This window comes from Siniperca chuatsi, linkage group LG24 (assembly GCF_020085105.1).
Source record: "Siniperca chuatsi isolate FFG_IHB_CAS linkage group LG24, ASM2008510v1, whole genome shotgun sequence".
Classification (NCBI taxonomy): Eukaryota; Metazoa; Chordata; class Actinopteri; order Centrarchiformes; family Sinipercidae; genus Siniperca; species Siniperca chuatsi.
The window spans coordinates 5,072,349-5,094,117 of record NC_058065.1 but is presented as its reverse complement, the minus strand read 5'-3'; the positions used below and the strand labels follow the sequence as shown (position 1 = coordinate 5,094,117).

Below are 21,769 nucleotides of genomic sequence, written 5' to 3'. Positions count from 1 at the left end.
GAGAAAACATTTACAGGAAATACATAGTAATTGAATAAATACCATTTTTTTAGAGGCCAATCAAATTTCTTCTGGGGGAATTTGGTCTTAAGACGTCCCAGCTACAGTTTTTATTTGCAGTCTAATCCCGGTGATTCTGAGCCTAACAACTGCTCAAAAACAAAGAAGACAAATTTGATGCATTCGGATCAGAAATTCCTTTTGAATTAAGGAGAAGAGGAAATGGTGGAAGACCGTAGCTTGAACTCCACCCCCACCCCCCCAATCATCACCCTCATACTATTCAATTAGTGTGCAGGCAGACACCTCGTGGCTGGCATCACTGTCCTAATCCTCCAGAGGAAAAAAAAAAAAAGAACATTAGCGGTCATATGCCAACCAGATTTGTCCCATTATTCATTACAATTAATTGCTTCCCCGTACTCCCGGCCTTTTCCCAGGAAGGCTGCGCTCTGCGGACGTCTCCACTGCAGATTGTAATATGAGCGAAGGACTTAAAGCTGTCATTCAAATCTCACTGTGACCTTTCAGGAGAAAAGGCTGTTTTTCACCCAGTTTGCAGGCAGCCGACTGGATGAAGTTTAGTGTGTGTGTGTGTGTGTGTGTGTGTTCATGTACTTCTACCCTTCTGAGAGCCAATCTGAGTGAGGATGTTTTTACCAGGAGCAACCTGAGCCAATGTTTTACAATTACAGACAGACAACTTAATAGGACGCTAAATCCACCTGCATCATTATATGAAGACAAACCGTGAACTAAAAGTTACATCACTAATTTAATTTACAGTAGCTGTTGTTTTTCACTCTAAACAATAGATGTCAGCACTGAGATCATTTCTGATTAGGTTTAAATGAAAGTAAAATTAAGGTTATTTGAGAAAAAGATCTCACTACAAGGTCCGTTAAGTAGCTGTTTGTAGCTGTAGGTGCTTTCACTCACATTACTTTGTCTTCGGCTTTTAAGTGAAGACTGACTCAACGTGGACAAGAAGTCCTTAAAGTGCTCAGTAAAAATGGAAATTTTAACATCTACATCTCCATGACAACTAGGCAAACTCCATTTGCTGATGAGGATCAGATGCGATCAAAAGCTCCAGAACAGCGACTAAATGGACCTTAGTTTGAGGTTATTGTTTGAATTTAAGGCTATGAATAGATTTAGGGTTAGGGTAAACAAATTAATGTTTTTAATGTAACATCCTCATATTGATATAAAAACAACAACAATACAATCATTTATTTTCTTACCTCCCTTTTCTAAGAAATAGTGTGACATTTTTGGAAATACACTTATTCGCTTTCTTGCTGAGAGTTAGACGAGAAGATTGATACATTTGAGATGCTGGAATCAGCAAATGTTTGAAATGTATGCCTGAAAAATGACCTAAATGATTAATCAGGTATCAAAAAAGTTAATTCTCAATTAACTAGTTGGTAATCCACACAAGAAAAGAGTGATGCCCTGATTTTAATCACCTGGAGTTTGAACCTTTTTTTTTTTTTAAATTTCACAAGAAAACATCAAATTTAAAAATAAATTCAAACAAATATATATTCAAAAAGACCTCTTCGTACAGTAAACACGTCTTTTCTGTCCTGTTCACAGGCTGTCATGTGACTTCTCTCTGCTATTATGACGCCAGATATGAATGATGTTCACAGAAGAAATACAAAAAAAAACCCACAAAGCTTTGCAAGCAACCAGATACATTTAATTAGATAATTGCTTTTTGCTTTCTTTTTTACCTGAAGACTGACTCGCAGTATTCTTACAGTATTGGAGGAAAAGAAAAAAGATCGAGGAATATGATTCTCTTTGAGCCGGGATAAAGCTGTAATTTCACCCAAAGAAGACAATCAAACATCGAGATTTAAGTCGTGCTGCCCATGAGCTATTCTCGACGGGCCGGCATTGGCAGTTTGAAGGGTCCTCGGTGTCGAGGTATTGTAGCCGAACCCCCATGTGACCACACACTGCTACACACCCTTACAGTAACAGTTACAGTGATGGTACATGGGAGGAAACCTATGGAATGATTCTGTTAACTGCAAGTCCATAAAAAATCTGAATAGAAATCATAATATGAAGGCAATAAGGAAGCACGCACACACGCGCACACACACTTATTTTACAATATAAAACCTTAAACAGAGGCCTGTAATGAGGAAGAGTGAGGACTGCCATGTTGGAGGAATGAAAACAATGATAACTATTTTTTTTTCTGTTAGGGGTGGGAGCACCTACAGTATAACAATTGAATTATTTGGGACTCTGTGAATAGTTTTAGTGTCATATGATGGTCTCAAAGCCCTTTCTGAACTGGCACAGTACAAAAGAATTAAAATAAAAAGGACTGTTTTTTGTTTTTTGGTAATTTTTTGACACTGGTTCTGATACGTTGCCTGAATTTCAGTACCAAAAACTCTGGTATTGGTAATACAACAATTTCGTCTTTTTAAAAACTTTTTTAATACCTTACATAGCCGGTGTTCAGACCGAAAACAGCCCTGCGTTAACACCACACAAGGCTGCGTTGGTGAGGGCGTGTTGGAAGTCCAGTCTGAGCAAAAGATCCATGAGTTTGAAGGCTTCTCAGATGCCGAAACCCTGCACAATACTTTTGAGACTGGATGTTACAAATCTGAAAAATTATCTATTCAACTATTCAACTATTTTATGTTTTTGTCACGACGATTGCAAGGCAAACAGCAGAAATACCTTGCACCTTGGTGGACAACCTTGTGTTGTGGCACAAGTTGAACTTTTTTGCCAAACCACACAAGGCTAGAGCCGGTCTGAACGCAGCCTTACAGGAATAAACAATTTCTTAAACAAGTTCTTAAAGCCCCTGAAAACCAGCCCCACATTTTTTGATTTTTGATATTTTTTTATTCAAATGCTGCTCAGTCCTGATTGGTGCTCAGAAGTGCATGACATCATGTTTTTTCCAACCGAGACCCGCCCACTTCAAACTAGTGAGAAGAGCTCAGTGAGAAAATGCGTGCTGTAAAGTCACCAAAACTGTTGTAACTTTGTGTGTTCATGTAGGACTCCATCACTTATAGTAAGAAGCTGATTGAGAAAAGAAGTTTTCAGGGCCTTTAAATGTTAAAAGTCTAAACACAAGTAGCCATACAAGAACTAAACACTAGAAGAAGAACTAAAGAAAACACTCTGATTTAAAAAAAACTTTGATTTAAAATGGGAACTATCTGATCATAAAATAAGTGAATAAGGCTACAATTCTACTGGACATTCAATACTTCGATATTCAGTCCAAAAAAGTATTGTGGTTTGACACCCAGCCCTACAAAATACGTGTCCCTTTTGACTTCCACAGGTCAAATTACCAAACTACAAATACCACTCCTTCCCTTTAAACCCCGCGCTGGTCAAATTCTGGTCGTTAACCCCTCCAACATGGCGGCACGCTTCTTCCAACAGACCTCTGTTCTAAAAAAATAAAAAATTGGCATACAATACAGTTTAAATACTATTCTTTATATAACAACTTTAAATATCTTTACATTCTTAACATAATTTCCTGTATTTGTTTAAAATGGAGTGCGACATCGTGAAAAAGAGGGTAAATGGTTAAATGTCATATCTTAGGCACATCAAGGCTCATATACATTCATACAGCCTTTCCATTTCACTCTTAAAAATCACGCAACGCTGAAGATAAAAAGTGCTATGACATGATAAGATGTCCATGCCGGAATACAAATGTCTTATTTTTGTTTCATAAACAATGAAATCATCAGCTAACAGCAAGCAGGATTATATATTATGACAAATGTGCCGGTTAATACAGCATTTTCAGATCTCTCTCTCTGCTCCCGACCACAAGCACAGAAATAAAAGATTTTGCTTTACATTATTTAGAGAATAGAGTTAACATGTAGCATGCGATCCACCTAGTAGAAATTTTTCAAACATATCAGTCCGTTTGAAATCCTGGTTTTATATATAAAATGAATATAATAAAATGTGTAAACGGCTGCAGTGACGTGACGAAAGGGAATAAATAATTTAAAAAGATAGGACAGAACAGTAGCAATGATTAAAAAGCATATTCCTCAGTAACGCTAAAGCTGGAAACTTTGTCATGTAAACCTCAGTGTCATCGGTAGTTTGCTGGTAGTGCAATTTATAGAAAACACTGTAGACAGGAAGATCTAAGATTCCTTCCACGCTTTTTACCCTAAAAATAATCATGTTTCTGGGATAAGAACAGGCCTCAAAAACATCTCAGAGTGCTTTAGGACTATTATATATTACCTGACTAGTGCTTGTAACATGCGAAGATCAGAAACAACACTTAGAAATGCTTTGTAAAGCTTTATTTTAGGGGTCCATCATTTCTTAACTAGTTCATAGGAAGTTTCCTGAAAAGAACTCGTAATTTGGTACTAATTACAGGAAAAACTGCTCCATTTAAACCAAGTAAATATCCATTCATTATTCAATTATTGCTTGAAACTTTGATCCCTCATTTCAGTTAAGTTGTAAGCTTGCTATTTTTGGATGTTCAGCTGACCTGCAGAGGGCCCCGTTTCACAAAAGTATCCTAAGACTAACATGATCGTATTTGCTTTCTTGCTAAAAGTTAGATAAGAAGATCGAGACCACTCCCATGTCTGTAAGGGAAATATATAGCGACAACCAGCAGCTGGTTAGCTTAGCGTAGCACAAAGGCAGGCCTGACTCTGTCTAAAGGCAACAAAATCTGCTTACCAGCACCTCTAAAGCTCACAAATTAACACGTTATATGTTTTTTGTTTAATCTTTACAAAAACCAAAGTGTAAAAACAATTATGGACAGCTGGACTGGTGAGCTTTAGAGGTGCTGGTTGGTGCACTTTGTTACCTTTGGACAGAGCCAGGCTAGCTGTTTCCAGTCTTTATGCTAAGCTAAGCTAACCGGCTGCTGGCTCCATCTACATGTATAGACATGGGAGTGGACTCAATCTTTTCTGTAACTCTAAGCAAGGAAGCGGATCTTAACCGACAGCTTAATATATGAATCTCTTCTGGCTGAAATGCCAAAATCTTCATGTTCTGTTTTCAGTTGACAGAATGACATTCACAATTGATGATGTGCATATGCATGATGAAATATGATGAAATTTGTGCTTTACAGTTCGATCAAAGTACATTAAAAAACTTTTAAGATAATTTATTACCAGGAATCTGAGCCCAAAAGACTCTATAGGTTGCGTGAACACTGTCTCTATTTTCCTTATAATTAGTACCAAGTTGTAAAGTTCTTTCCAGGAAAGTTTTAGGTAATTATTAGAAAATAATGCACCCGTGAAATAAAGCATAACCAAATGCTTAGTTGCCATCTGAAAAAGCTGCATCGCATTGAGGACAGTGTTTCCCCCAACAATCAGTGTTGATTATGTTAAAAATTAGTTTAAGTTTAAAAAGGAGTGTTGGAGAAACTACAAAGATAATGTAATGATTAAACTTTTAAAGAATTTGTTTAAAAGGCAGTATAAAACGGATACAGTGTGAACATTGTGTGCTGTGTAATATCAGAGGCACCGGATGTTGAGAAGAAATCAAAAGACAGACAAACAGACAGATCTACTCTCTGACTTCATGAAAAACAAATCTCCATCTCAATCATTAGATACTATTTCACCCAAAACACTCAGGAGTGACGCTGGTCTACACTTGATTTGGCCAAATTCATCCCGCTACGTGCTTGATTGCATTATTGTCATTCAAATAACGCCATTTGCATGAGACCCATTTGTTTTGGTTTTTTTGTCATCACCACATTTAAAAAAGGACCGGTAGCTGAAGGTTTTGTTGGCGTCCCTGAAATCCTCCTCGTCTCAGGGTCAGACTCCACCCCCGCTTCGGTCCACCGTCACAGGCCCTCTCTCATCCAGAGTTTCCTCCGCCGATTTCATCAGAATGGCCAGACGGCTGTCCGACACTTGTCCCTTCTTCACCGCGCTCATCAGCTATACAGCACACGGCAGAGAACATATTATACAGTGTGTGCGATAACAGCGGGAAAAGGTTAAATTGTCAAACCAAGCCGAGGTTGAAATAATTATCTGTACGACGGGATACCCACAGTGAAAGGCTTTGGAGCCGTCCGATCACCTTCACATCCAGGACTTTAAGATGTAGAAAATGAAACCAACACCAGCTGTGTTTTTTGTGTGTTAAAGCTGAACTAGGTGGGGGTTTTTCTACATGGAAACACAACCAGTTGTGTTTAGTTTGTTACAAATCATCTAAGACGTCACTGAGAATTTCTGCATATTTATTTTGCAGTTTATAAAAGGATGAGGACGGTGCTATTATATTTTTTTCTTATTGTCAACAAATCCCATTAAGACCAAAACCAAAACTTTTCTTTTATTCATTTAATTAATTTATTTTCTCTTTTATTTGTTGTTGTTTTTAGCTGGTGGTATTGTTATTCTGTTCCTTTATGTACATGTGTATGTTTATCATTTTGACCTTGCGTAATAATAAAAAAAATAAACAATGTGTTAGTCCGTCTCTCGACTTCCCTACCCTGTCTGTGGCACTCAGCCCCAAACCTATTCATTCTTACTGAAGATTTAAATCTTAAAAACGGGTCATAAACAGAGATTGGAAATAAAGCCTACATGTTTTCGTTGGTCCAGCCACTTGGAATAAACTGCAAAATGAATTCAAATTGATGAATCTTATAGCTGTTTATAGAGTGACCGAAGTAGTTTTGTTTAAAAAAAAAAAAAAAAAAAAAAAAAAAGAGCTTGAAAGAGAAACTGCTTACTTTCGGAAAGTTACAACAATTGTCGGACGCAGCAGGATGTTTCAGACGCTGTTCAACCATCTGACAAGTACTTTGTTTCAAGCATGCTGACGCCTTTAATCGTCTCTGTTATTATTTTTTGCCTTATTTCAGAACGATTCTCTGTTTGTAGTATTGTTTTATCTGTTGGCAAGATCTATGAATAAATAATAAATAAAAAAAACACTCAGTCATTTCCTAAAACAGCTGGGCACTGTAGGATTTAGCAACCGTTACTCAAACAGGAGTAAATAATTAATTTGTTGGGGACTATTTTCAGCTGTGGATTAATACACTGTTAAATCAAGTCTCCATGCTTCGTTTTACCTTTAACGCCCCCTGCGATAGACTGCCACTACTGGCTAGAAACTTGTTAGTTATAAAAACTCAATTCTGAACAAAGAAACAACCAACATAAATTCAAATTAGGACTTTTCAAATTTATAATTGTGTTATTTGGCTAATATCTTATAGATTTTATGTGAGTGGATTGCATTTATACTAAATCCTTATGATTAGTAAAGCCTACAGAAGAACCTAAATGCCAACACCTGATTTACATTACTAATCCGATCCTTTGTTTAGTGTTCTGTCATATTTCAGTATTTCATTAAAGTCATTAATCCATCCATGATCGCTGCTAATACATTTAGTATCTTAGTAGTATTTTTATTTTGTGTTTCTGCGTGTCCATGTTTTACGTTGGTTTGAATCTGTGCTTTTGTTTGTTTTGTTTGTTTTGATATATCAGACTACTTGTTAGTAGAATCAATTCATTGTTGCTTTTGGTCTTTTCATTGGATTTGTTGACAATAAGAAAAATATATAATATCACCACACTTATCCTTTCAGTCAAGCTTCCTAGTGCAGCTCTAACACTTCTTGGATTATTTTTAGTGTGTTTTCTCCCCTTCAGCCACATCTTTGTTCACCAGAGGACTTAATAAAGTTTTGTATAAGTTTTTTGTTAATGTAAGAGGAAGCCCTTTCTAGGTCAGCCTTGTAGGGCTCGAGAGAGTTACAGTATTGGTTATTCCCATCAGTGCTCTGCATGTACACTACCTGTTTGTTGTCCCTAAGTTATCCACATGCAGGTTGAGGATATACACAAGCAGAAACAGACATTCAGCATCATAATATACATGATGTAATATGCATGATTAAATACTTACATCGTACCTTACTGACAGACCGACACACACACAGTGGATAACAAAAAAAAGCTAAAAAATGTATCGTCCAGCCATCAGCTTGTTTCCTCGGCCAGCGGCGAAGTCGGCACACTAATGACGACTAAATCATCAACTGTCATTAAGCTCTCCTATAATGACTCTTTTCTTGACTCAAGTGAGAAAGTAATTTAGCAGCGGACGGACACAGGAGTCCGGACACACTTCAGGCCTCATTACACGAGTCGCTGACAAAGATTCTCCTTTCTAATTATCGCCATCTAGTCGAGTTAAGACTTCACACCTTCTGTTTACACGAACGGATGTTCACCATTCTCACGTCTCAGGTGGACAATGGTCTATTTTTAATGACAGGGTAGTTTGTGTTGCAGCTTTATTGACCAGTTAGGACATTAAAGCATGTATGAAGAGCAATATGCTGTATTTATCTGGGTAATCATACTGAGAAACGACAAGAAAAAGGATGTAACTTGATTGCTTAACCTTTGACTTTTTGATGCTTTTACTTCCTGAGATTGTTAATGAATATCTACAATAAAAAAAACACACATGTATAGACTTACAAATACCTAACCAAATGCTTAACATTTGATCTGTACACTATTAATATAAAAATCATGAAGTCTGAGGGGGAAAAAAACTATAAAATGGGGGTGGGGGGGGCTTCTATTATCCAGCCTTCATGTCCTCATGAAGGCTGGATAATAGAAGCTGTTTGTCCTGCTGGTACTGACAGAGGCGTTAGGCATTGATGGTTCCTCTCATCAGTCGCAGCCACACCACAGTGCAAAACTTTTTTATTTACTTATGAATATGGGAAATTATCAGTCTTCATGTCGTGCATCCCTCTCCTCACTGAGCTATCACTGTCTGCATGTTACGTACCTGCAGGAATTCATCAATCTCAACTTGTCCATTCTTGTTGAGGTCCACCTCATTAAGGATTTCATGGAGCGCATTTTCATCAATGTGGACATTGATGCTCTGCAGAGAAGAAAAACAACAGCAGGGATCAATAAGATATAATGAAGACGAGTGTGTAAAGATGAAAGACAGACAGAGACCAAGACAGAAGCAAAGAAAGGCAAGGAAGACAGGATGAAAGACGACTCACTTCCAGAACTTGCTGGACGTCAACAGTGGTGATGAATCCTTTGTTCTCGTTGTCAAACTTATGGAAACGTTTCTTGTATCTGTAACACAGATGAGCAGTTATTAACTCTGTCTCTTCTTTACATTTAATTCTAAAGCATTTAAGAAAACTTAGACTTAATAACCAGTAATGGTCCTTGACAGCTGGCTTCATAAATTAAAAATACAAATAAATATATATATATATATTATATATTATATATTATAATAGTCACGATGAATAGCATGCAAAAGATAGGCTTGGGTCATGTTCACTCTCACACTCTGTGTGTGTGTGTGTGTGTGTGTGTGTGTGTGTGTGTGTGTATATATATATATATATATATATATATATATATATATATATATATATATATATATATATATATATATATATATATATATATATATATATATATATATATATATATATTTTCCACACGCACATTTGTATCATATTCTTTTAAATGGTACGATCACTAGAGATGGTGAATTATGACAAGGCAGTCCATCGCGCTCAGCTTCTGTTAAAGGGTTTTAAATCAGATTTGTTGCTTCTTTGTGTCTGAAAAATGCAGTGTTGTAACCTTTTATTGCTAACTTATACTGTATACTACAGTAATGACTGAACCCAAGGGCATAGGTTTGGTTTCATAAGGAGGGGACACAACAAATAGAAAAATTCACAAAAGTGCCCCCAAAGCACTCGCTGCACCACTTCCTGCTCATTAAGCCTTTTGTTCTTAGTGTGTGGATGACATTTTTATCCGCTTCTCTTATCTGGATTAACGTGGCCGGACAGATTTTAGTCAAAAAGTCAAACTGGAACTATAAAGCCGGGGGGACGAACAGGATAAAAAGTGCGCCCTTGACTGATCCAATCACCAGCTCACCTACAGAAACAGAAACTGAACTACAAGCTTGTCGATTACCATGTTTTTAAAAAAAGGAAGTGTAATAATTACCTGACTACTTCCTCGTAGTCCAGGTTGATCTCAGACGTCTTGGTCAGCTGCTCAGAACGAGACCTGTAGCCCATCTCATGGTACAAAAACTTCCTAGCTGCTTCGAGCTCCGCCTGAATGAAACAGATGAAACAAGAGATCTGAGGATTGCAGACTGCCTCACCTCTACTGTTCACTTACTGTCATTTTCTTTTTAATCGAATAACGTATACCCTGGAGCATTTCCACAGTAAAAAAATCAGAATAAAAAACAAGTTATCACTAGATTGCTGTGACTGAACCCTGTAACAATGCACACACAGTTATTGTTTTATATCTTGGTTGTAGGCTACACTGTACTATAAAACCTACATAATACAAACTAAGACATTACCCACATCTGGCTTTTAACTGACCTTGAGTTGTTACTTTTAGTTGTTTTGTTTAGCAACTAACGATTATTTTCATATTATTTTCAATTAATACTCTATGAAATGTCAAAAAGTAGCAGAAAACAAGGTTTCCCAGAATTCAAGGTGATGTCTTTAAATGTCTTGTTTTGTTCAACCGACAGCCCAAACCCCAAAACCTTTTTATCTACTATCCTATATGTCAAAGAAAAGCAGCAAATCTTCCCATTTGAGAAACTGGAACCAGCTCATTTCTGGCATTTTTGCGTGAAAAACGACTGAAAAGGTTTTTTGTTGTTACATTTTTACACTCTGCCTGTATTACATGTCTGTCCATCCTGGAAGTGGCAGATTAACAAATGTGTGGTTTTTGGCTTTATAAGTAAAACGGACTTGACTTGAGTACTTTGCTGTCTATTGCTCCCAAACCCTTTTTGCTCCTGTTACTTAAAAGCTCCTCAGTAAGATCTCTAAATAATAGATTAATAAATACCTTCCAGTGTGAAATGTCCATCATAGCATTAGCAGTTCTTCTTAAACAAGTCTGACAAGTATCTGACTTAGTAAAGACAACAGCTATTATTAAACAAGTAAAACTTTACTAAAAACCAAAAACATTTATTAAATGTATTCACCATACTGGCAGATGTCTTGTTGACGTGTTTTTACAGTGCTTCTGGAAGACTTCCCTGTGCTGGTTAACAATAACGTCTTAAAATAGTTCAGTTTTCATGCACACATAACTGCACCCATATCACTTCATGTCTTTCATACAAGCAGAGCTTCTCCTCTAAAAGGAAAAAGGGTGTGGACCTTTCCATTGTGTACTGGTCGAAAAAGAAACACTGCCAGGACATCAAAACCCACCAGGGATTGAAGCATTCTGTAAACAGGTTTTCTGGGGAAACACAAACTAATGAAATAAAACTTCACAAAATCCTTAGTTTGTGACAGGAAAAGGTGTAATTATATCACCTTTTGGCAGATTTTCTCCCGATTCATTTTAGGGAAACGTGATTAGAAAATAAACCGTTAAAATCGTACCATCTTCCGCTCCTGACTCCAGTCCAGCTCTTTGCCCATGATCTGCACGATGCGAGGGAGGGCTTCATCAGCCGCCTGCACGTTCAGGAAGCCCAAGCGTGTTCGTCGGGCGATAACGTCAATGGCTGTGCAGGCGTACTCCTTAATCGCATACAGCACCTGAGAAAGAAGACTCATGTGAGGCTAAACGTGGAGCATTTGAGCCTTGAGACTATTAACTGTTTGCATGAAATCCCACTTTACCTCGCTCTCGATGTAAGGGAACTCGGACACCAATCTTTTCCCCACGATTGGCCATCTTTGGCCAGTGACCTGAGCCATCTTGGCCACGTCGAACGCCTTTCCTCCGTACGTCGAGACCAGGTGCTGAGCGACCTGTGCACGGAGACAAAGATACCAAATATGAAGGAAAGAGTTTGCAACAGAAAACAGCCTCTACAGTAAGTTTTTATTGTCAGTTACAGTAAACTACTTCATAGTACAAAATTTACAGTTTACCTCGCCTGCTTTCCTTCTGCAAATATCATGAAAACACTTTTATGAAACAAAACTTGAACCTTTAGGAAGAAAGAGCAGAGGCACCATTTCACACAGCACATGCCCATATTTTTAATGAGTGTGGCTGTTGTTTACGGCATCCACATCTGTTACCTCTCTGCATATTATTCTCAATAGATTCCTGTTGAATCGGAACTAGGGTTGCAACTATTGATTATTTTCATTGTTGAGTAGTTGGTCTATAAGTGTCAGAAAAGAGTGGAAAATGTCCCTCACAGTTTCTGACCAACAGTCCAAAACCCAAAGATATTCAGTTTTAATATCACATAAAACAAAGAAAAGCAGAAAATCCTCACATTTGAGAAGCTCGTTGTCACGTTTTGGCATTTTTGCATGAAAAATGACTAAACTAATCGACTAATCAGTTAATCAACTAATTGTTTAAGCTCTACACTGAAAACTAGAAAAACGGCTACGAATCTAGTTTGTCATTTAACCCTCTTGGGACTTTTACTGAAACTGGACTGCTGTGTGTGTTTGTGTGTGTGTACGTATTATATTAATTATCAACAATTGTAACATTAGTAGCAGTATAACCTTTTATTAATTATTCAAAGAAGGAACTCTAGTAGCTAAATTTTCATTTCTTTCTGCTTTCACAATATAAACATCACAGGTTAGACAGTGTAGATCGTAGTGGCAGCAGCTGGTATTCACATGATCGATTTCACCTCTTCGGACTTAAGCGATAAGCGTTAGCGCCACTTTGTCAATGAGGTGTCACATGTTTACAGAACACAAGAGGGCTATTTGCTATTCAGATCATTGGCTTGCCGATCATGTGAAAGGGCAAACGCTGTCCAAATATCAACAGTGACCTTTTAGGAATATTCGAGAGAACACCAGAGCCGGTGCAGAACGCCTCTAATGAGAAGTAAGTATACTGAAGGCACTCGGTGCAGGAGTGCTTTTTCTTCATAAAACAATGTCCTATTGGATTTAATGAAAACGCACAGCCTAATTATTGGAAAGATGGCATGTAGCTGATGTAAATCAATGTGCCCTTACTTAATGCCATTGATAAATTGTACAGCATACAGTGCATTTCAACATGTGTCCAGTCTTTTGTGTAGCAGAAAATGTCAGCATTGTTACAGCAGCAGCTTTAATGTCAGCCTCACTGCTGCTGGTGAAGAAGACAGTGAGTGTGTCTGTGTGAGGGTGCTGTTACAGGTGTGTTTGTACATGAATGTGTGTCTGGTCCGGCGTACAGTAGCTAGTTAAAGGTCTGCTTTCTTTTCCACACCTTGCCAAGCTGAAAATGTTTTAGTAAGTCAAAGTGTTCTTGGAGGCAGAGCTTAAATATTTTAACATTTAAAGCTAAAGCTAACACGTATCTTAAACAGAAATGGAAAAATGATAATTTGTGTTGTGAAGTCTTATTACCAATATATTATATATATTGTATATTCCAAAATGTTGAAGTATTCCTTTAAAGAATAAATGTCAATGGGATTTTTGATTTTCTAGAGTGTAAATTAGCTGATTGATAAGAACAAAAGTATATACAAAAACCATTCGGGACTGGTTTGAGCAGGAAATTTAGGAGCTTGCCCGAGATGATTTGTATTAACAAGAGAGAAGAGAAGATACTTTATTTGTCCCTCACAAAAGGGAAGTTTGGAACTACGAAACATTGACATTATTGTAAGCAGTGACAAGAAATCTGTGGGTTTTAAAAATCTGGTACGGTATGACACTAAACAAAGTTTATAGTGAAGATTCAGGTTTTAATCCAGTTCAGACATATAAAAACAGGCCTAAAACTGACCAAAACAATCTGATGTTACTTACAGAAAAAAATGTGTTTCTCTGGCTCCAGCCACTGAGGTTTAACTCAACTAGTGAAATCATTTGTGCCTTCAGAGCAACTCTACCTATTTAAAATGACATGTATGAAACCCACATGTGCATGCTATTTCTGTTTATAATATACAAATGTGTTTTACCTCATTCTCCAGTCCATAGTCCTGCACCAGGCGGATGTAGAGGGTCGGCGTCCAGCCCTTGGCTCCCTCCAGCATCAGACCCACAGTTTTGCAGGGCTCGGCTGTGAGGCTGTGGGCTTTGATGGCTGCGTCCAGAGTCTCCTCAGCCATGGACCTGTAGGTGGTCCACTTCCCACCTGGACACACAAAATGTGCACCTTAATGTGGTGAACACACAGCTTTGGTGCAGTAGTTTCACTAAGCTAATCCTAAAAGCCAACTGACCAGCGATGGTGACCAGTCCGCTGTCGCTGATGCTGACGATGTGGTTTCTGCAGATGGACTGAGTGTCTTTGGAGTCGGGGTCGGTCACCAGGGGACGGATGCCGCTCCACGCTGCCAACACGTCTCCCCGGCGCACTGCAGACGACACAAACACAGTCACATTTCAACCAAGATACTTCACTTTGATATTTTCTTATCTTTGCCAAGATAAGAAAGTATCTTGGACTTGTGACCTGTGAAGAACTGATACTGAAATTATTCATGGACTTAATCAATTGGAATACATTAGTATTGAGCCTATTGTAATTCTAGTTTTGGGCCTATTACAATCCCTATTTCTCACTAATAATCTAATTGTTGTATATTATACTTATTATTAAAACATTTTATTCATTTTCTGTAATTACTATTATTTATTAGTCATAATCATGTAGCTGTGCCACACACGCTGCCTCGGATAAATCCTGCAAGAAGAAGTGTTTTACGGTTTAGGATTATTTGGGGGGAAAATTAGTAGTTAGCAAGGGCAGCTATTGAGAGCCGATATCCTGACATCACTTCCTGTCTAGCCTCTGTTCCACTAGCTTCTGTAACTCAGTGCAATCTCTCATTCAGCATTTCTTTAATCTGTCCTTCTGAAAGAATGAAGTGTGTTCCTTTTCCATTAAAAAATGTCTTTGTCAGCACAAAACAACTACAGCTCCCCTCTCTTCTAAAGTTGTTTTCCCATTTTTCTAGCTGTAATCTCTGCTGTCTCTGCTGTTCACTCCTCTCTGTCCAAGTTATTGTCTTATTACTTGTCTCTTTTGTCTGCAGTTTATGCATTATGTTTTTTAAGGCCACAACAAATATTAAATAAATATTAATAAATATAAAATAAATATTAACAATATTCAATCTTTTTTTTTTTTTTATCTCTGCCCCTTATCTAGACACATAAAGCAGCCACACAACATACTGTTGAGAAAGGCTCTGTCCCAAGGCTGGATTTTTAGTTATTTCTACGTACCTTCTACGTCAGGGCTGAGGTAGTTGCGGACCTCACTCAGGATGAAGTTGATGTCGTCCTCCCCCGGGATGGGGTGGGCCGTCACGTTGGTGGGCGTGTCGGTCGTCCCAGCGATAGTCATCTTCTCCCAGGGCAGGAAGAAGATGACACGTCCGTCGCTTGTTGCAGGATCGAGCAGACCCATGTTGTCAGGGCTGTGGGACAGAAAACACAGGAAGAAGGGTTATTATTATCACAAGTACGAGTAGTAGAAGAAGAAGAAGCCATATTAGCATGAGTAATAGCATTGTTATTATGTCTAATTTATTAGACAGTTAGAAAGTTATTATTTTGACTGTTACAATTTAATTTTGCCATCCAGTAGAAGATCTATATAATTTTATGAATTTATCTCATTTTTGTAAGAGAAGAATAAAGGATGGTGAGGAGGAAACAATGGAAAGCAGCAGAATAAGTGTGAAGAAGAGTAGGAAGTGTTGAGGAGAGGAAAAGGAAGAAAAAAGGTAGCACCAAAAATGTGAGAAGTGAGGAAGAGAGGATACAAATTGAGGAGTGAGAGAGGAAGAGCAGAAGAGAAAAGACGCACAGATGGAAAAACACAGATATGGGGGAGGAAGAGGAGGTGGGGAGGGGGCAGATTGCGGCGGGAGGAAGACGAGAGAAAGGGAGGAAGAGAATTAGGTGCTTGGCATTTCTGCCGCTGTTCAAAGGGCTCGCGCTCCCTCGGGTTTCGCTCAATAAGCTTCGCTGAACTTTAAAACCCCCCAACTTCAACAAAACCACTCTATTGCTCTGCTGTATCTTAACCAGAGAAGATTGTCTTATGCATGTAAGTATAGGTCAGATAATAGTTTAGCCAGCTTAGTATTTACACACAAGAATGAGAAAACGCTGTTTATGCATTTGAAATACCGAAAACCTGATGAGAAGTAAGAAAGACATCAAACATTTAACTTAAATAAAAATGATTGACTATTTTATAGGATATACTGTAAGTAAGTGTGTTGGCTGTATGATTTTGTTGCACCTGTAGTAACCAGGGATGACGATGTGAACACCAGCGCTGGGCTGGCAGATGTTTTTGGTCTCCTGGTTGTCCATCTTCCTCAGTGAGTCTGTGAATGGGCCAGTGGCGTTTATCACACACTTGGCCCTCACATCAAATTCCTGTCCTGAGAGAAAAAACATCCGTCGTATTAAAAAGACAGAAAACTCAACAGCCCTTTTATTGATACAGGTTGCAGGATGAGAGAAAGTGTAAAGGGTGTAAAAGTAACAAAGTGTTCCAGTGAAAAGCACGACTTTAACTTGAATTAATGGAGAACAAAAGTACACACACCCAACTCTTCAACAGTTGAAGAGTTCAGCTAGTAACCTAGCAGCTTTATTCATCTTAAAAACAGCTGGTTAGTCTTCTCTTTGACCCCTGATATCCTCTAATGTCTCAAGTGTAACAACACTTCTAGTGAGACTTAATTCAGCTCATGCTTTTAGCACAATGCATGACAGCTGGGGTCGAACGTCTAAACCTTTACATATGGGACAGTCTTTTTAACTACTGGTTCAGCTGGGAATTTTATATAAGCCCTTTAAAACCATGCAAAGACAAACTGCACGCCTCACCTGTGATGACGTCTCTGCAGCGGGCGCCACACACCTTCTCCTTGCCGGTCTGTGGGTCTTTTGTCTTCAGCAGGCGGACCACCTCAGTGTAGTTGGCGATGGCGGCGCCGTAGCGGGCGGCAGTGAGGCCGATGGCCAGGTTCATACGGGCGTCATTGTGCTGCCCTGAAGGAGACAAAGAAGAAGAGTGTGAGAAAGATGGAGGGTTTTAGGCATTCAGCTGGATCTCTGACCCACATTGATTTACAGGGTGCACGAAAGTAAAATAAAGTAGACAAAGTTAAACTCAAACAATATTGGACAGACAAGTATAAAAACTTGAAAAGGAAGCCAGGAGCATTTTAAAATGATGGATGTGCAGCATAGACTTTATTCCTAAATAATAGCAATATAATAGCAACATAACTGGGTGCAGAATCTCTCGATCTAAGTGTCTGTTGTACCTATAGCAGCATTAACATAACGTTGTTTCATTTCACAGAGCACACAGGCCATATAAACAAATATAACACCCAGCCAATTGAAAATAAGCGCATTAGGCCTACACATATGCTGTCCTGTGTTTGTGAGAATACAAGAGCCTCCGCTATTGTTGGTGGTAGCAGGAGCAGCAGTAACCAAGACAGCGGGAGAAATAGCTGTTGCTCAGCCGGTCCGACCGTCTACGACACTCCTCTGCACTCTACACCACCGGGAGAGAAGGTCAGATTTCGAAATGTCACCGGCGTGATTGTTCCAGACGGCATAATTGGAGAAAAGACGCCCCACCCCTCCACCATCCCGGCCCCGTCCCCCCTCAGAGCAGATGATGGCGGGGGGGGGGGGATCAAACATATGCTGCTTTGCACCAAGAGCATGCTCTTCCCTTCTTCCAGTCTGCAGTAAATCCAGTTATATCTGGCCACTTATATTTTACATTTGGAGAGTAAAAAGGCTGCTTCCAAAACATGAATTTTGGTGAATTTTTGTTTAAAAAAAAACAACTGAATGAGAGTCACATTACTAAAACTGCAGAAAATAAATTTTGGAACTAAATTGTTCAAGTTACATCCTTAAAAAAAAATAGCATGTTATTGTTTGCTGCTAATCGCACTGTAACAACATGCATATTTTGATGGATATCTCATTACCATAAATAAGAGGCATTAAAAGCCTCCTTAAGTAGCATCAGATTTAAAAAACGTCAGCCTGTTGTCATTAGACATGACGAGCTGCTGCTCGGTGAAGCCCACAGTAACAGACACATCACTCGTGGACACAAAATTGTTATTTTCGGTGGCGGAAAGGAAAGGATGCCCGCGGCACGAAGCTCCTCACACTCAGCTGGACACTCAGCATATGTTTGGTTCTCCTCCGTACCCATCCAGGGAACATGCAACCTTTACTGCCACGGGGAAGAGAGGGCATCCTACCAGCCTGTCAACACATTTTGTTAGGCACCAGTGGAGATGTGAAGGCCACGGGGAAACATTTACATCAGAGGCCTATTTTAGGGTGTAATCATCTATCATCTGTTTGGCCTAATCATGCAATTTCTACTGAATTTCTATAATATTAGAATTTATTCAGAACCAGAATTCGCTGGAGAAATTTCTAGTTTTTTTAAATTTGCATTGTTGAAATCCTATTATTTTGCATAATTTTACAGGCTATTGACAGTGTGACAGTGTTGTAACTGTCAATGTCATGACAGTTGTTGCACTTTAAATCATGGTGTTATATCATGCTTTTATGGTTCATACCAATGTCCATAAATCAGTTAATGGCTAACCGATCCAATTCTTTGCCATTGGAAAGGAACAAGAAGGAAAACAGACTGACTGATTCATGTTCATGTTTACAGAGAATAAAGAGATGAGTAATGAATCAACAAATGAAGCGTGCCTTTTAGATTACTGTCCACACATGCCAGTGTGTAGCTGAAAATATCCAATTTAAAGCAAAGCAAAAAAAGCTTCTGCTAGCATAAAACAAAGCATCACGGAGCCTCGACTCACCGTCATAGTAGACAATGGCTCCCACCAGCTTATCCTTCTTCAGCATGGGGAAAAGCTCCAAGGCCTTCCTCTTACTGAGGACGTAGCTGCTCTTTAGGCACTGGATCCCAGCCACCAAGTCATACATCTTGATCCCTGCCCAGTAGTAAGGCAACTGCCACCATCTTGGAAATTAACACAGTGATTAAAGTTAGATAGTGAAGACCCTTTAAATAGAAATTAAATAACAACTTCAACTTTTCCCCCAACATTTCTTGTGCATTTTCCACATTGTATGAGTATGACACGTACTTGTAAACAGGAAGCATGATGGGTAGCGGTGCAGAGAGGTGAGGTGCAATCTCCAGGAGGTTGGCTCGCTCATGGAGGGCCTCTTTCACCATCATGTACTGTTCCATTAGAGAGAATAAGAAGATGATGGCAAAGAAGAGCAACAAAACAAGATGAAAATGAAACAATAAGAGGATGAAGAGGAACCTGTTCATAGTCTAACTGCATAATGGCCTTCTGGAGATAGCGGACTCCACCGTGGATTAGCTTGGTACTCCGACTGCTTGTCCCCGAAGAGAAATCGCTTCTCTCTACGAGAGCAGTCTTTAGGTCTGGGGAAAAAATGACAAAAGATGAGTCAATATATCTGCACAGTTTGCTATTAATATGTCTTAAAAGCTTCTAATTATTATAAACAACCAGACAAAAAAATTATAAATTCTATTTCATAGCAACCGAGCAATTAACACATTATAATGAAACTGGTTACCAAAGAATGAGAAAATGCTGCATTAGTTTCTGAATTATTACTGCACTAAAAATTACATTTAGCTGTGACTACAGCATGCTTTAAGACTTTCAAGTCACCAAAAATTCTTGTCTCAGGAACGCTATTTTTGCTGCTTTAGCTTTGATTAATGTTGAATTCTAGTGTTTTACTAGCATATTAAAATTACACATTATCCATAAAACATAAATAGTTTTTCCTAAAAACACGCCCTGAGTAGTTTCTGTTAGGCAGCACCAACATGTTCCACCAATCAGATGAGTAAGGAAGAATAAAGTAGCCAGTACCCAGGGCAAAGTCCACAGAGAAACTCAAGAGGCTTTATATATATATATATATATATATATATGGAGATACATGGTTTTTACAGGACACCCAATGGACATGATTCTGCTATGTACTATGCGTGCTATATAGGCATTGTTTCTCCACTATTATAGCACTGATATATATGTTCCTTATGTGTATTTACAGTAAATTACAGTAACAGCTGACATACTGGAGCGAAACCACAAACTGTTAGCAGCTGGTCTCGTGCCAGCCTGCGAGGCGTTTCCCTCCTTCAATCATGCCTCAATAAGGACACTTCTAGAGCTTGAAACCTGTTACATCCCAAGAGAGGTGGTGTACTTGAAAGCAGCTGAGTGAGCTTACTGCGTGTGACAGCGTCTAAGGCACATCCTACACCCGTGGCCCCTCCTCCGACGACCAGAACATCAAACTCCTCAGCGTTTCGCAGCGCCGCGAGCTGGGCCTGCCGAGAGGGAAGCTCGTCCGCAAAGGGAACCCTCAGCTCTGCTTCTGCTGCCACGTGGGCTAACTGAGCCTGGATGTCACACAAACAAAAATACAATGAGCATAATGAGTTAAAGATTCATTTTCATTACCTAAATTGTGCAAAACTACAGGTTTCTATGTTCAATTCTACTTAAGCTCTATGTTAAATTTTTTTATAAAAACAATACAAATGTCAGAAAATATAGCAACACTTTCCTTGAGGTGCATTTTGAAACATTATCAGCACACTGCAAACGTTCCCAGTGTAATGTGTTCATAATTTATTCTTGCATTATAATCACTTCATAAAATTCCATGTAACATAATGCATAATGACTTGCAATCATTTTAATACATTATGGATTTGGCGTGATTACTGTAAGACATACGGTTGTATGCTTGCTTATAATATGCATTTTTGCGTTGTAATGGATGGAATATAATGTATGTATGGAAGCAGGCATTTATTACTGTGATTATGGCAGTGATGTGAAGCCCGAACAAGAAATCACGATGCAGATATTAGCATTCCTGATTGGCTAAAAAGTTGAATATAACCCAATCGATGCTGATTTTTCTAAGTCGATACCAATCCTGAGTTTAAAAATCCTATTCTCAAAAAAAGATATATTGCTGATATTCATTATTTTACACTAACAGAAACAAACATTTTTGATAGTAATCCTTTACATTTGCATTTTTTTAAAGATTTTTTTTTTTTTGGTATTTTTATTTTTTGGCCTTTATAGGATAGCGACAGTTGAAATACAGACAACAAACGTGCCAGAGAGAGGGCTACCCAACAGTATATAAAATAGTTCATACTAACACTAGCTTAACTCTGCCAGCTACAACATGAAAATGCTGCTTACACAGTGATGCATCAGTAATAATAATCCAAGAATATGATATATAATGATGTAACAACACTGCGAAATGAGTACTTTTGATACTTTAAGTATATTTTGTTTAATAGTACTTTGAATGCAGGACTTCTACTTGTAAAATAGTATTTTTACTTTATAGTATTGCTACTTTTACTTAAGTAAACAATCTGCCACCATCGCCTAATTTACCACAAGACGTGACATGGCAACCAAATATAGTACAAATGCATTTTTAACAAATCCAAGATGGGTTTGCTGAAGATTTTCTTGGTAGTGAAAGTGAGATTATAACGTGCTCATGATGTCTCATTTTCAAGTGAAGTGTTGCTAAAAATATATTCTTGCTGTGATTAGTAGCAAAGTTTGCTGAGCGTTACTATCTGCCCCAACATGCTGCTCAGCT

General features: G+C 38.5%; 1 protein-coding gene across 4 annotated transcripts in view; it reads right to left on the bottom strand.

Moving 5' to 3' along the window:
• Nucleotides 1-1,689: 1,689 nt before the first annotated feature.
• The window catches only part of gpd2 (glycerol-3-phosphate dehydrogenase 2 (mitochondrial)), a 25,815-nt gene continuing 5,735 nt past the window's right edge, over nt 1,690-21,769 (bottom strand). For 2 of the 4 annotated variants that reach the window (XM_044187188.1, XM_044187189.1), the window contains 15 exons: nt 20,357-20,528; nt 19,402-19,526; nt 19,216-19,313; nt 18,925-19,088; nt 16,928-17,092; nt 16,332-16,476; nt 15,305-15,498; nt 14,296-14,430; nt 14,032-14,207; nt 11,768-11,899; nt 11,525-11,683; nt 10,092-10,204; nt 9,110-9,188; nt 8,881-8,979; nt 1,690-5,978 (listed from right to left, as the gene is read on the bottom strand). In XM_044187188.1, the coding sequence (XP_044043123.1) occupies nt 5,853-5,978; nt 8,881-8,979; nt 9,110-9,188; nt 10,092-10,204; nt 11,525-11,683; nt 11,768-11,899; nt 14,032-14,207; nt 14,296-14,430; nt 15,305-15,498; nt 16,332-16,476; nt 16,928-17,092; nt 18,925-19,088; nt 19,216-19,313; nt 19,402-19,526; nt 20,357-20,528 (2,082 nt within the window). In that variant the 3' untranslated portion in view covers nt 1,690-5,852. Of the gene's footprint in view, nt 5,979-7,867; nt 7,881-8,880; nt 8,980-9,109; nt 9,189-10,091; nt 10,205-11,524; nt 11,684-11,767; nt 11,900-14,031; nt 14,208-14,295; nt 14,431-15,304; nt 15,499-16,331; nt 16,477-16,927; nt 17,093-18,924; nt 19,089-19,215; nt 19,314-19,401; nt 19,527-20,356; nt 20,529-21,769 lie in introns of all 4 variants that reach the window. The other 2 variants (XR_006376932.1, XM_044187190.1) reach the window with 2 other exon arrangements.